At 56.6% G+C, this 13,189-nt stretch overlaps 1 protein-coding gene across 4 annotated transcripts in view; it reads right to left on the bottom strand.

The window, feature by feature from the left end:
* Positions 1-13,189, bottom strand: part of SFXN5 (sideroflexin 5) — a 113,225-nt gene continuing 100,036 nt past the window's right edge. For all 4 annotated transcript variants that reach the window (XM_087436577.1, XM_087436575.1, XM_004435540.3 and 1 more), the window contains one exon: positions 1-3,121. In XM_087436577.1, the coding sequence (XP_087292703.1) occupies positions 3,044-3,121 (78 nt within the window). In that variant the 3' untranslated portion in view covers positions 1-3,043. The remainder of the gene's footprint in view (positions 3,122-13,189) is intronic.

The raw sequence follows: 13,189 nt of genomic DNA, 5'->3' as shown, positions 1-13,189 counted from the left end.
TGCTTTAAATCCATCATTTATTGCCCACAGTTCATTAGTATTACATAAATCACAGAGATTGAGAAAATTTCTGAGAAGTTAAAAAGACACTGTGAAGTCCCCTGGGTGTGGCCGAGGCATGTCTGCTTGTGCCTCACTCACACTGGCCCAGGGCTGGAAAACCACCCGCTGGCCCTTCTCCTCTTAGGACCCCACTCTTCTCCCAGGCTCCAGGCCCAGGACAGGCAACAAGCCGGCTCACAATCAGGAAGTGGAAAGGGGTCTGTTGGCCATCTTGACTCAGCAGCCATCTTGAAGTCTGAGGGTCCCCGCACCCTGATTGCTCTCTGGAAATGGGAGCAGGGCATCCCCGAGCCTGAGGGAATGTTTGAAGTGACCAGAGGAGGTTTGGGTGGGTACGCCAGGGCTGGAGAACCAGTTTTAGGTATGCCCTGTACTGTGGCACAGCTGGGCCAGGCCTGCTCTGACTGTGGGTTCTGGCTCAGCCTCCTCCTCAGTCAGGAGCCAATCTGCCCACTAGGACTCCCTTCTTCTGGCCTCAGCAGAGTGGGGGATGGATGTTGGCTGAAAGTTTCCCCTTATGGTGTTTTCTGCAGCCAGGCCAGGGCTTAGCAGCATGGCCCGCTGAACCTGTGTCACCTTCACCCTGAGCTAAAAGGATCCTTTGCCTCCCCCCACCCCCCTCCCACCAGAAGGACCCCCCCTTAGCTCACCTGAAATTGCATTTGGGAGCATGACCAGAAATCATCCAAGAGACAAAGTAAGTAGGTTATGAGATGCCAAGGCCACAGGGCTGGGGTAGGCTGGGCTGGGCTGGGCCCGGGGAAGCCAGCACAGAGTGGGAGTTGGAGACTCCATCCCTCAGGCCTCTGGAGGGGGTGGCAGTGGGGCTAGGGTGGGCAGTTTTGGTCCCAAGGTAAAGTGTAGAAGAACAAGAGCTGATGAGAGCTGGGGCAGGGTGAGCTTGAAGTGAGCTTTTCAAAAGAGGACATGCCCAGGCCCCAGTCACTGGCACATTCACATTATGGTGGGATTGGCTCAAAAATACTTGCCCCTCCAACACGTGGCACCCCTCCCCTCTGCTGTTTTGTCCTCCTTGTCTCTGCCTTCTCACTTTCCTGATGGGCAGGGGGTGGGCTGCTCCTTGGGAGAGTGGGGGGTCCTCAGGGCAGTGTCCTGCAGAGCTAGCTGGGGGGCACCAGGGCTGGCTGGGAGGTGCATGTGTCAATGCCTGTGGAAGACCAGCCTCACCACACCCACTCCTGCCCTAAGGAAGGCGAGAGCCGCTGTGGCCACGCCCTTGCTGCCCTGCACTAGCCTTTTCCTGCACGTGCGTGTGCTCACCTCCAGCCAGGTCTCTCCCCAGGTGGAGTCCCCAGGGGAGGGAGGCCCTGTGGCTGCATGTCGAGGGCTCAATTCCAGTTGGAGTCAGGTGAGGGTGCAGTGAGGCCAATGCTTCCTCTTTGGGCCTTTCAGATAAGGGGTTACCCTGTTCACCCCCACATCAGGCCCTGCTTTCCTTTGCAGAGCTCTTTCCTCTTTCCTGGCCGCAAATGGGAGGGAGACAGGAGCCAGCAGCAAGTGGCCTTGGAGGCTCGTGGGGTGAGAGGTGGCACCCATGCACATGTGGTCCCAGACTCAGGCTCAGGCACCCACGCTACCTCCTCCTTCAGAACTATAAAGTGTCTGGCAAAGGTCAAGTGCTCCCAGGATGTGGGGTCACACAGAGAAGGGCAAAGTCCAGGTTCTGAGGCCAACTGCTAGCCATTCCCAAAGGGGCCTGCCCCTTTCCCAGTCCAGTGTCCATGTTGGGGATGTGCCCAGGATGATCAGCATCTGAGCAGGACCGGCAAAGATGAGGTCTAGCTGGGAGAGCAGGTGGGAACGCCTCGATCCAGTCCTCTGGTGCTGGATAGGGAGTGGAGGCTCAGAGAAGGGAGTGGGCTTCTCTAGGGTCACATAGCCCATTAGTGCCAGAGCTGGGGGCCGCCGTTCCTGGGTTGATGTTGCCTCTCAGATAGGTGCATAGACATCTGGCCTCCACACTCTCAGGCACGAGACCCTCCCAGTCAGGAAGCAGTGGGACGGGGCAGGCAGCCTCAGTGGCTAGAGAGGCTCCTCCGATGTGGTCAGTCTGGCTCCAGCCCCACCCTCGGCCCCAACACCCAGCTTTCCAGCCTGGTGCCTGGAAGGAGGATCTTCCCACAGAGGCCAGAGTGCAGGCCCATGGTTCCTGCCAAACATCATTCCTTCTTGGGGCTTCCTGCCTGGAGCTTGGGTCATCTCAGAGGCCTCAAATAGATCAGGGCTCCACAAAGGGTGACACCAATCCCAGTGTGTCACTGGGCTTCATGTAGAGGAACTGGTTCTGCAGATGTGGCATGGACGAAGTCAGGCCACCCTCAGAGCCAGCCACCCAAGGAATCTTCCAGAGGCCTCCAGTGTTCCTTGACTCCCTGGGCCACCTCCTGAGGACCTTAGTCATAGCTGATTCGTCCTGTGAGGTGTAGACTGCCTCCCCTCCCCTCCCCTCTCTAGCCCAGCCCAGCCCAGGGAGCCATCGAGCCTGGCCATAGTAATATCTTAAATCTACCAGCTCCTAGGCCCACTCCTACGCCCACCACCCTTCCACCTGCTGCATCTGGGCAGCTGCAACCAAGGCTCAGACTTGATTCTGATAAAAAATAAAAATAAAAAAGAAACCAAAGTATAAAAGGATCCTAATCTTCCCTGTGGGCACTCTGCAGTTTTTCAGCTTTACACATAATTGTGCTGAGTAGAGTTTTGACAACCCCACATAAGGCCCAGAAATGCACTTGATTATTTTTATAGGAAATGTGTCAGAATTCCTCACCCTTATGTTAACATGTGAATGGGTTAGTCTCCCTACCACTGGGGTCGGTGGAGTGCTCCCCGAGGTGGCCCAGGACTGGTGGAGTCAGCTTGCCCCTCTCTGCAGGTGCAGCCCATGAGACCCCTTCCTTGCCCCCAACTCCCCGGCCGGGACAAGGCTCTGTCCCCAGGCCGGCCAGCTGGGCACCACTCACAGCCCCTTGTTGTACACCACTGTCCGGCTGCTCGTGGCCCGGCCAATCTCAGGCTCTAGTTGGGACGTTTCGATCTGAGGAGAGAGTGAGAACAGAGAGAGGGAAGGGGAGGGGGAGAAGAGGGAGGGGTGAGTGGGGAGGCCAGCAGCAGCAGTTAGGACTACCCCGGTGCCCACATTTCCTCCCTCTGCCCCCGGCACCCCAGCCAGGGCCCAGTGTGCCGCCTAATGACACATCTTCCTTCTTAACCACCTTCTGCCAAGGGGTTCACAGTGTCCCTTCCAGCCCAAGTCTTGCCTTTTCCTCTGACAGCGTGGCCGTGTGGGTGATCATTTGGTCTCTGACACCGTGTCCCTCATCTACAAGGACGTTGTCCACCACACTGCACAGCCCACTCCCAGGGCCACACCCCGGACCTGGTCATCGCCCAGGGCTGCTCCACCCAGACTCCTGAAATCCAAACCCCACCCTCTTGGAGCCCACAGTCTCCTCTCCTTCCAGCACCCCACTCACTCTCCCTGTTTTCAGACTACGGAGACCTCAGGCCCCAGACTCCTGACGGCTCAGTCCTCACATCCTCCCCCTCCAACCAGACCTGAGGGGCCATCACTTCAGCCACTCCCTCACCCCAAGGTCCTTCCAGCCCTGACTGGCAGAAGCCCTGCTTTGGAGGAACCCAATCATGCATCCATTTTCTCTCCACTGGAACCTGACCACCTAATGCAGAGCACTGAGCAGTCACTGTTCCTGACTTTGGCTGGACCCTCAGAGTGGTCAGCAAACCCCCACCCTCTGGCCACACTGCCAGTCAACTCCCTCTCCCATTCTCCACAGAGGCCACCTTAACCCTTCTCTGCTCTCCTCGGCCACACCACCCTCAGCTCCCCACTCATCCTGAGCAGATGAGCCTTTTTCCTACTTCAGGGAGAAAACAGAAGGTACCAGAAGGGACCCCTCAGCGTCCCATCATCAAACCCACGGCCTACCTGTGTCCACACTCTGCTCCACACCTGCCCTCCTGCCACCCCACCGCAGCTATCCCTTCCCTTGGAAGGCAGATCCCCCTGGGCTCCACCTCCCTCCCACCCACTCTGGGAGCCCACTCCTGGATTGTCCTTCCTCTCTCCCACATTTTCAGTCCACTGACTCCTGCCCATCAGTGTTTCAGCACAGACAAGAACCTCCCATCTGAGAAAACTCCCATTAACCCCATATCCCGCACCAGCTACCACCTGGTCTCTCTCCTCCCCAACAACCAAGTATTTTTAAGGCATTGTCTACACTGGCTGCCTCCACCTCCTCTCCTCCCACTGACTTTTCAACCCACAGCAAATCTGGCTTCTGTTCCCACCACACTCCACGAAAATCTTTCTCTCCAAGGTCGCTGCTGGCCCCTTTTTTGTAACATCCACTGGACACTTCTCAGGATCACTAGGGCCCGGTCTGGCTGGGGCCTCTTCCCTGCACACACCCTGTGGGTGACTCAACCCTCCTGGTAACTCTCAGATGTGAGGAACCTCCAGCTATGTTTCTCCCCTGGGCCCCAGGCCCACAGCCGACTGCCTACTAGACTTTTCCATGGATGTCTCACAGGCACTTGAACCCATTTAAAATGGAACTGAATTCACCATCTCCCACTGCCCCAAGCAGACTCCTCACACTGCCACCCAGTGGTGTTCTAGCCAGAGACCCTGGGGCCTCCTCGCCTCCTCTTTCCTTCCCTCCCCTCGAGTCTTACCCACTCCAGTCCATCCCCCACCACAGCCACTGCGAGCCTTCTCAACTGCAGGTCTGGTCATGCCTCTCTTTGTTATAAACTGGCTCAGTGGCCCCACTGCCCTCAGGGACCCAGTCCAGACTCCCGCGCTATCCAGCCCCTGCCTACCCCTCACCACCCTGCCCCTTGGACTGGAGACACGGGCACCCCTACTTATTGCAGTGCCTCAGAGACACTGGGCTAGTCCCACCCTCAGTCTGCCTGAGCTGGCCCCTCTGCCACTTCCTCTCCTCCTCCCCACCCCAATTTCCCGGGACTTCAGCTTATCTTCCGTGTCTCAGCTTTAGACACCTTCCCTCATCCCAGCTGGGGGTGGCCACCTCTCCAGGCCGCCCACAGCTCCCTGTACTTCTTCTGTCTGAGTTGTATCGTGTGGTTTTGAGGTTGACCCCACCCCCCACGTTAAATGGCAAGCTCCACGAGGCGTGAATGTGCTGTGTGATCTTGTTCATCCCGGCCTCCTCAAAGCCTAGTGCCGGTACCCAGTAGGTACTCAGTAAGTGTTGAATAAATGAGTGGAACGAAGAGAGGCAGAAGGCACTTGGAGGATGGGGGCCCCCTGGAGGCTCCACAGCAGCCCAGATGTTGGTCTGCAGCTCCAGGGACTGAGCCAGCAGGGTCACCTGAGTCCCCAGCCTGAGGGAGCCAGGGAGGGAGGCGCCACCTCCGTGAGGGGGCCCCAGCCTGACATGGCCCTGAGCAGAGTCAAGGAAGCACCAGGCGTCTGTAACTCAGCTCAGCTGAACTTGGTCCCAGGTATCTGTTATATGTCAAGACATGGCAACCCTGGGGAGCAGGCAGAAGGTGCCATAGACCAGCCATGCCTTCAAAGAACTCAGTCGTGCCCAGGCCGTGCACATCAGAGGCCAGACAAAAGGGAGTTCAGTGTGGACTAGAGCTGGCGGAGTTCCTGGAGAAGGGGGACCCTTGCCCTGTAGTCCCTGGTACCCCAATAGCCAGGCTCTGGCCACTTGAGAGGGCCAAAGAGACAAGAGCTAGGCTCAGGGCCCAGGCCTCTTCCCCACCCCCTCCTCAAACCACCTCCTCCCTCCCCACCCCTGCCGGCCTCTGAGTCCCCTCCACCCCACCAGCTCCCCTCGTCCCCATGCTGCCACTGACACAATGCACAGCGCCCACGCTTAAAAATCTAAATGCTTTTGAAAATGTTTAACCTAGTTAGACAAATTAGCAAAAATTTGTGCAAAACAATTTAGGTATTTAAAATATTCAATGTTTTTAAAAAACTGGAAAACTGTTCTTAGCTTTCAGCTGCAAAAACCAACAAAATATAACATCCCAGCAATCTTACCATGAGGTGTAACATAACCCTTCGGGAAAGCTGTTAAACAGCTACTGAGGCATCCTGGGAAATAGCACTTCATTTATTCAAATGCACATATGTCAGGCTTTTGCACCATATGTCATTCCAAGCTATTTACAGTAATAATTAAATCTTAATCAACGTTTAACCTCTGTAAAATGTTTGAAGAATCCTAATCACCCTTCAGACTGCACTAATGAAGGAGAAATATATAAACATAAAAGGAAAATGATGCATAGATATCACGCTGGAAAGAACAGTAATTGCAAAATTGTATTTCTTTTAAATATAATCAGTAAATGATGTAAAGTAAGCCAAGGAGTATTTTAAGTTAAGACATCTTGGATGTCAGAGGTGTGAGCAGCTAATTTTGTTCTGCTACCCATAACAGATGTAGCATATTTTATTTTAGTGCCATTATTAGCAACTTCCCATGCCGGCTTTCACTGAAGCACTGAGGCCCGCATTAAAATCGGAGAGCTGCTCAGCACCACGGTGGAGGACCACGGGCCAGGGCCACGACCCGCTCAGCCCACTCCCTGGAGAGCGCCAGTCCGGGTGGAGACCGAAGCCTCGCCCTTGCCATGGAGGCTGTCACAGACCCAGGGCCCCCCAGGCTCCCCACTGTGCTGAGGGCCGCAGGTAGGAGGGATGCACGGGGGAGAAGCAGGCAGTGGGAAGGCTCCAGGGGGAGGTGGTCAAGGCCCTCAAAAGCAGGAGCTTGGGGACAGAGCTGGCATTTAAGCCTTTTCCTCTCATTTCAATTCAGTCAGCCCTCGAGTCAGCAGATGTTTATGGCTGCCAACTCCATACACCAAGGCTGGGCACACAGAGATGGGCAAGACCAGCCCGTGCCCTTGAGAAGCTTGAAGTCTAGGGGAGGAGTCAGATATGAAAGCAGATGGATCTCAGAGAGACAACTGCCATGGAAACTGGGGACGGGGTGGGAGTTTCTGTGTATTTATGAAAGAACAAGGAGGGAAGACTTCTCAGAGGAGGCGGGCCAGGAAGAAAAGGGAGGATTTTCATATGAGAGGGCAGGAAAGCTTGCTGGGTGAAGGGAAAAGCATTAGCTGGCAAGCATGGCCTGTTTGGTGCAGGCAATGTTGGGCAGGTTGAGAATGTGGCAGAAAATGGGGCTGGGACAGGCAGACCCTTGTAGGCCACATGAAGGTGTCAGCACTTTATCTGAGGGCAATGGGGAGCCATTGAAGGATTCTGAGCAGGGGCGGGCCATGATCCAGACTGAGAGGAGTGTGTGCTGGGGATTCTTTCTGAAGATGAAATCCACAGGAGTTGATGACCAATCCCATGTGGGGGTGAGAGAGAGGTGTCGAGGATGACTATGTATTAGATGACTCCTAATTCTAGCTCGGGAGCTGGGGTGGCTGGTGACGCCATTCTCAGAGGCAGGGAAGATGGGAGGGGAATGTGTCAGGGTGGGATGATGACAGGCTCAGGTTTGGCCACGTTGAGTCCCCCAGGTGGAGAGGCCTGGGAGGCAGACAGGTCCTGGGTTCTGGAGCTCTGGGCAGGGGTATGGGCAGGAGAGTGAGCCTGGGGTGTGTGAGCACAGTCGGAGCCCCCGGAGTGGAGGAGCTTGCCCGGGAGAGCAGATGGAAGGGGAGGGTGCCAGGCCTGGGGAACAGGCACATTGGAGGGGCGGGTGTAGGGAACAAGCCCATGATGGCGGCCTCGGAGGATCAGCCCAAGGAGCGGAAGCGGTGACAGAAGGAGCCACAGACACCAGGCAGCATGGACACCAGGCAAATAGTTTCCTGGGTGGTCCCAGTGAGGGCTGAAAGGCTTTGGTCTTGGCAATGCGATTTGGTGACCTCCGGAGCCCAAATTTCCTAAGCCCACTCAGTGCTGACCTGGTCACAGCCTCTCACCTCCGTCCTGGGCCAACTCAACTGGCCGTTGGTTAAGACCTCCCCAGCTCTCTGGCCATGGCTGGGGGTTGGGCCAATGGCCCACCATCTTGAGGTCTCATGGGTGTCAGGACTACTGGGGATCCTTACCACTGGGCTCAGCAAGGGAGGCTGGGGTGGGGACTCCTGGGCTGCCTTCCCCTTGAAGATCACCTCTCTGAGGTGTGGGGGCCGAGTCTCCTCCACGGAAATCACATCTGGGGCCCTGCTGATAAGTGAATGTGATGGAGGTGCTGGGTGAGGGCAGCGGAGTGCCCTGGTGCTGCCCTACCAGCTCCTGGTTCCCAGAGGTAGGGACAAAGGGCTGTTCTCTTGAGGTCCCCCTGCTGTTTGCGGGGGCTGATGGGTAAGAAGCAGAAGCCAGCTTTATGTGCCACGTCGTTAGCAGAATGAATGGTGTGGTGGCCACAGTGGCCCACAGGTGGGTTCTGGAGGGAGGGAGGGCCAAGGCCCAGTGAGAGAAGTGGGTGCAGCAAGGAGGAGCCACCAGCACTAGCTCAGGAAAGGCTAGAGCCCCAGGGCAGTGGGCCAAGGGCAGGGGCTTGGTTCTGACCACAGATGAGCTCTGAGGTGACAAGGAGAAACAGAGCTGGGCAAGGAGTGGCCACAGGGAAAAAGGGTGACCCAGCCCCAGGCTGCCGGGGGCGGCCCAGGCAGGAACCTGTGGGTCCCTCCTTTCATCTGGCAGACTCCTCCCCAGACAACTGATAGCCAGTCAGCAGGGCCCCTCCAGGGAAGGGGGTGTCTGCGATGGGGAGCCAGAGCCCTAGAGGTAGGGGCTGCAGGCACCAGCAAGGAAGCTGAAGTTATCAATCAGCACTGGCTGATGGTACCCCCTAAACCCAGAACTGAGGGTGCCAGGAAGATGTGGGCCTGCTGGGAACATGCCCACCCTGCCATGAGATAAGCAGGGTTTCCCTGCCAGTATTCCTTGACTCGAGGCAGAACTTGCACCCTGGCTCCCAGACAGCCTCATCTGGATGCTGCCCCCATATCAGAGCCCCAACCCCACCCTCCAGACCCAGCCAGACCCTGCTGCCCCTAGCAGCAGATACCCCTAGACTTCCGGTTACATCTAAGGTCAGAGGCAGCAAACACGAAGCACTACGTCTGGTAACCCCCAGCATCCCCTGAGCACCCCAAGAGTCCCCAGAACAGCCTGACAGCCTTCCTTTGTGGTGTAGGAAGAGTTAACCCTGAGCTATTTGCCTCTGTCTCCTGGCTCATCCCGGGTGGGGGGCCAGGGTCAGGAATGCATTTGGGGCCACCTCTGCCTCTCAGCCTGGGGAGCACACACACCTGCAGCCAGCGGCCAGCGGATAGTTTACATATTTGAACCTGGAGCTAAGGTGCCGAGACATAAACAGGAAACTGGATCCCCAGCCTGTGCCCCACTCTCAGGGGCTTTTACCTACTACAAAGAACTTCCTCCTCCTTGCCTTTCTTCTGGTGGCTTTTCTGCCTCCTTTTCAAAGGCGCAGGGCTGGGGGGTAGGGTGTTCAGCGTGACCTTGTGACACGGCTCAAAGCTGCCTCCTGCTCCTGGCCAGGGGTCTGGGCCTCTGAGGGTCCACAGGTGGTGGCGACAATGACACGGGATCCAACGCCCATGCCAGCACCTGGTTGACCCTGTGTGCCTGAGGCCTCTGCCAGGCCTGGAACCAACTTGCCTCCTGGGCAGCCACATCCCACCCTTTCTCACCAGGGCTGGGCAGGGCTCAGGTCCTGCTCAGACACACACCTCCAGGCCCCATCTTTGGGGAAGCTATCCTGAGTATTCTAGAGGGCAGGGGTGTTAGGCCAGGGCTGAGGAGCAGCTGAGGCCTGAGCCTGGACTCCTGGGCTAGGCCTCTGGTGGTGGCTCTGGGCTCCCACTGCCTTCCCAATGAATGTCAGACTCCTTGGCTGGACATTCAAGGCCTTCTAGGACCTTCTCCAGGTTCCTCACCCATTGGCTGCTCTCCATTTCCAGTATGTTGTATGTTTAGGCTTTGAGGCCTAAGTCCAGCTATACCCTAATCCTGTAAGGCTACCTTCTCCAGGAAGCCTCCCCTGATCTTCTCAGACCAAATCCATTGGTGCCACCTCTGGTGGCACTTATTTCTATCTCTATCACATCCCCAGTCACAGGCCAATTTGTATGCTAACTATCTGTGAATACGGCCATCCCCCACCTCACCCCAGTGGGAGCCCCCCAGGTAGCTCAGTATCCCTGTGACTTGTGCACAGTTGGTCCTTGATAACAGCTGAATCAAACTGAACCGAAGCTCCCCACGTGCAGGGATCCTGTTTCATCCTTTTCCACCTCCCCTGTGCGATGTGCACCCCGTGGATGCTCAGGCCCCCTCCCCATTTTGGAGCTTTGCACTGTTCCTGGGTGCCCTCTGGTGGACCAACCTCAGAATCATTCTCTGTCCTCCATCTTCAAAGTCTCGGGGCCTCAGTTTCCCCATATGTGCAGTGGGAAGATTTTCTACCTCCTGGGGCTAGAATGAGGATAATATCAAGAAATGGTTGGGAGAGCCCTTTGGAGCCTCAGAAAACCTGTGGTGCTGCAGAAGGAAGGCAGGACTCCAGGGTCATCCCAGCACCCAGGCCTGGTCCTGCTCACCCGGTCTCCTCACGGCTCGCAAGGCTGAGCCTTTGCCGTGTTCTAAACACTTTGCACATATCAAAGCTATTAATCCTCTCAACAGAAGCTCTGCACAACCAAGCCTCCTCCCTCCCTGTCCTGAATTCAGTGAGGTATTCTCGAAAGTCCTAGAAAGAACCGGGGAGGGACAGGCTGAGAGGCGGCCCTGCTGAGGCCTGTCACTGGGGCACATGTGTGCATGTTCATGCGTGTGCTCGTGCGTGGGCCTGTGTGCACGCGCAGGTTTGGGGTGGGGGTGTGGGGAACAGGCAACATGACAGGTGGCGTTGGCGTTCCTGGGCTCTGAGCGGCTTTGCCATTCCCATCCGTCCCTCCTGGGGGGTCCTGTGGGCAAACTCCAAGAAAGCAGCGGGCGGGGAGGCGGCAGATTTCTGACAGTAAAAATAGCCCACTTTGGAGTTCAGTAGGGACTGATGAAACCAGTAAATGAGAAAAACCCCAAACAAACATCTCCGAGCAAGGTAGGAGATGGATTTGAGATTGGAGGGGAGGAGGCCCCTGCCTTGGGAGATGGTGAATGCCTGTGGACTCAGGAGGGACACAGTATCCCCTAGTCATTGTCTCTGGCCTCACATCAGCCCTGGAAGAGTAGGAGAAGCAGGAACCAACGGAGTCAAGGAGAGTCCAGGTGAGCCATGCTCTGTATTAGCTGTTGATAACGAGGGTCCGTTCTCAGCCTGAGGGACACCCTATGTGTCGAGGGAGGGAGAAAGGACTGTTGTCCCCCAGAGGGAGATGAGACACAGGAAACACATACCACCAGAGTCTACATGTATGAGGTGAGACAGATCCTGATGGGACTCATCAGGGAGGACTTCCTGGAGGAAGGGTCATTTCTAGAACAGCTTGAATGTAGACATGAACTCATTCAAATGCTTTCTCAGAGAAAGAGAGGCAAGGTGGGGGAGACATTTGCCTCTGGTGTGTCACAGCTCCCAGTCAAGCTGGTTCAACAAAACCATTTTCCTCAGGACTGGTGATGGCAAGAGAGATGGTAGAGGTTCTGGTGCCCACTGGGGGTATCCACATTCTTTTCCCATAGAGGGATGGCGGCCTCATTGTTTCTCAACTCTGCAAGCTGGAAGGGGCACAGGATGGGTAGGGAGTAGGGAGTGAGAAGGGAGGTGGCTGAGCTTGACCCTCAGGCACCTCGTTTACAGCATGGGTGTGGCCTCTAAGAGCCACCCAATGCGGCCAGGGCTGCAGCCAGGGCGAGATGTGGCTTCTGAGTGGTGTGAGGACATGAGGAGGGCCTTAGACTTCCTCAGAACATGCTCTCAGTGCCCTGGACCCTCGAGGGCTAAGGTGAGAGGGAGGGGTCGGGGGGGGTTGGCAGGGCTGATATGGGAGGCTCTGAGCAGGAAGCCCTGGGGGGCTCTGATGTCTTTTCTTCCAGTCAAGGTGTTTGGCAGAAGCTGGAGGGGCAGAGGGAGGGTGGGGAAGGGGTGTCCTGCTGAGGGGTGAGGGAAGGCCAAAGGGCAGGGGCCAAAAAACTGACAGCCAACAGACAACTGCAGGGCAGGCCAAGAGGGCAAACAGGCCCAACAGGATACAACCCTGGCTGCTGGTGAACCTGACTCCTGTCCCCACTTGGCCCCTGCAAAGCTGGTGCATGGAAGAGAGAGACGCACACACTCGGAGAGCCCTCAGCCCTACAGAAGCAGCCCAGGGCCCTCTCCTCCACCTGCAGCCCAGCCAGAGGCACATAGCCCCATCTTTCCTGTGCTCCTGCCCCAGCCCCTAGTGCTGCTGGGAGGCCAGAGGGAGCAAGTGAGGGTCTGGGGCCTACAAAGCATGTTCCGAGGAAGGCTAGGCTCTGCCCATTCACCGTTTGGCACCATTCTCAAGCCATGCCTGGCCCCAGAAGGTGGTTCTCAGAGGGCACACTCATGCTGCAGACGAGACACCCGAGGGTCACCATCTGACTTAAGGTCACACAGCCTGCTGTCACCTCTCACGACTCTAGTACCAGGGCCCCGTCTCATGGTTTCACTTCCAGAATCCTAATGGGCAGAGCCAGGAAGAAACTTAGTTTCAATACCTTACCTTATAGCTGGGGAAACAGAGGTCTTTAAGGTTAAGACCAAGGTCATAGAGATAGTTGAGGCTGAGGGATGTCAGCCAGAGGAGAGGATGGTGGGCCTGGGTGACATGGGGAGACCCTGGCCCCAACCCCACCTAAGGACAGGGCAGAGCCCCCAGTGGCCCCCACTCCCCCGAGACTCACTCATCCACAGAAAAGCCCCACCTTTTCCTGTGGACACATTTCAACCTCACCAAATCAGCTAATTATTGACAGTTGGTGAAGAAGAGATTTCACTTTTTCCTCCTGTTAAACTGCTCCTAATTAGTTCCCTGTCACCACGGCTGGCTCGCCCGCCCGCCGCTCACCCGTTCACGCGGTAATCCCGCTGCACAGTGCCTCATTAACCTTTTGCTCCTCTCCTGCCGCCTGCCAACA

This window comes from Ceratotherium simum, chromosome 11 (genome assembly GCF_057802395.1).
Source record: "Ceratotherium simum simum isolate JZ-2026a chromosome 11, ASM5780239v1, whole genome shotgun sequence".
NCBI classification, from domain to species: domain Eukaryota; kingdom Metazoa; phylum Chordata; class Mammalia; order Perissodactyla; family Rhinocerotidae; genus Ceratotherium; species Ceratotherium simum.
The sequence above is the reverse complement of the archived record's forward strand: the minus strand, read 5'-3'. Positions and strand labels throughout refer to the sequence as shown.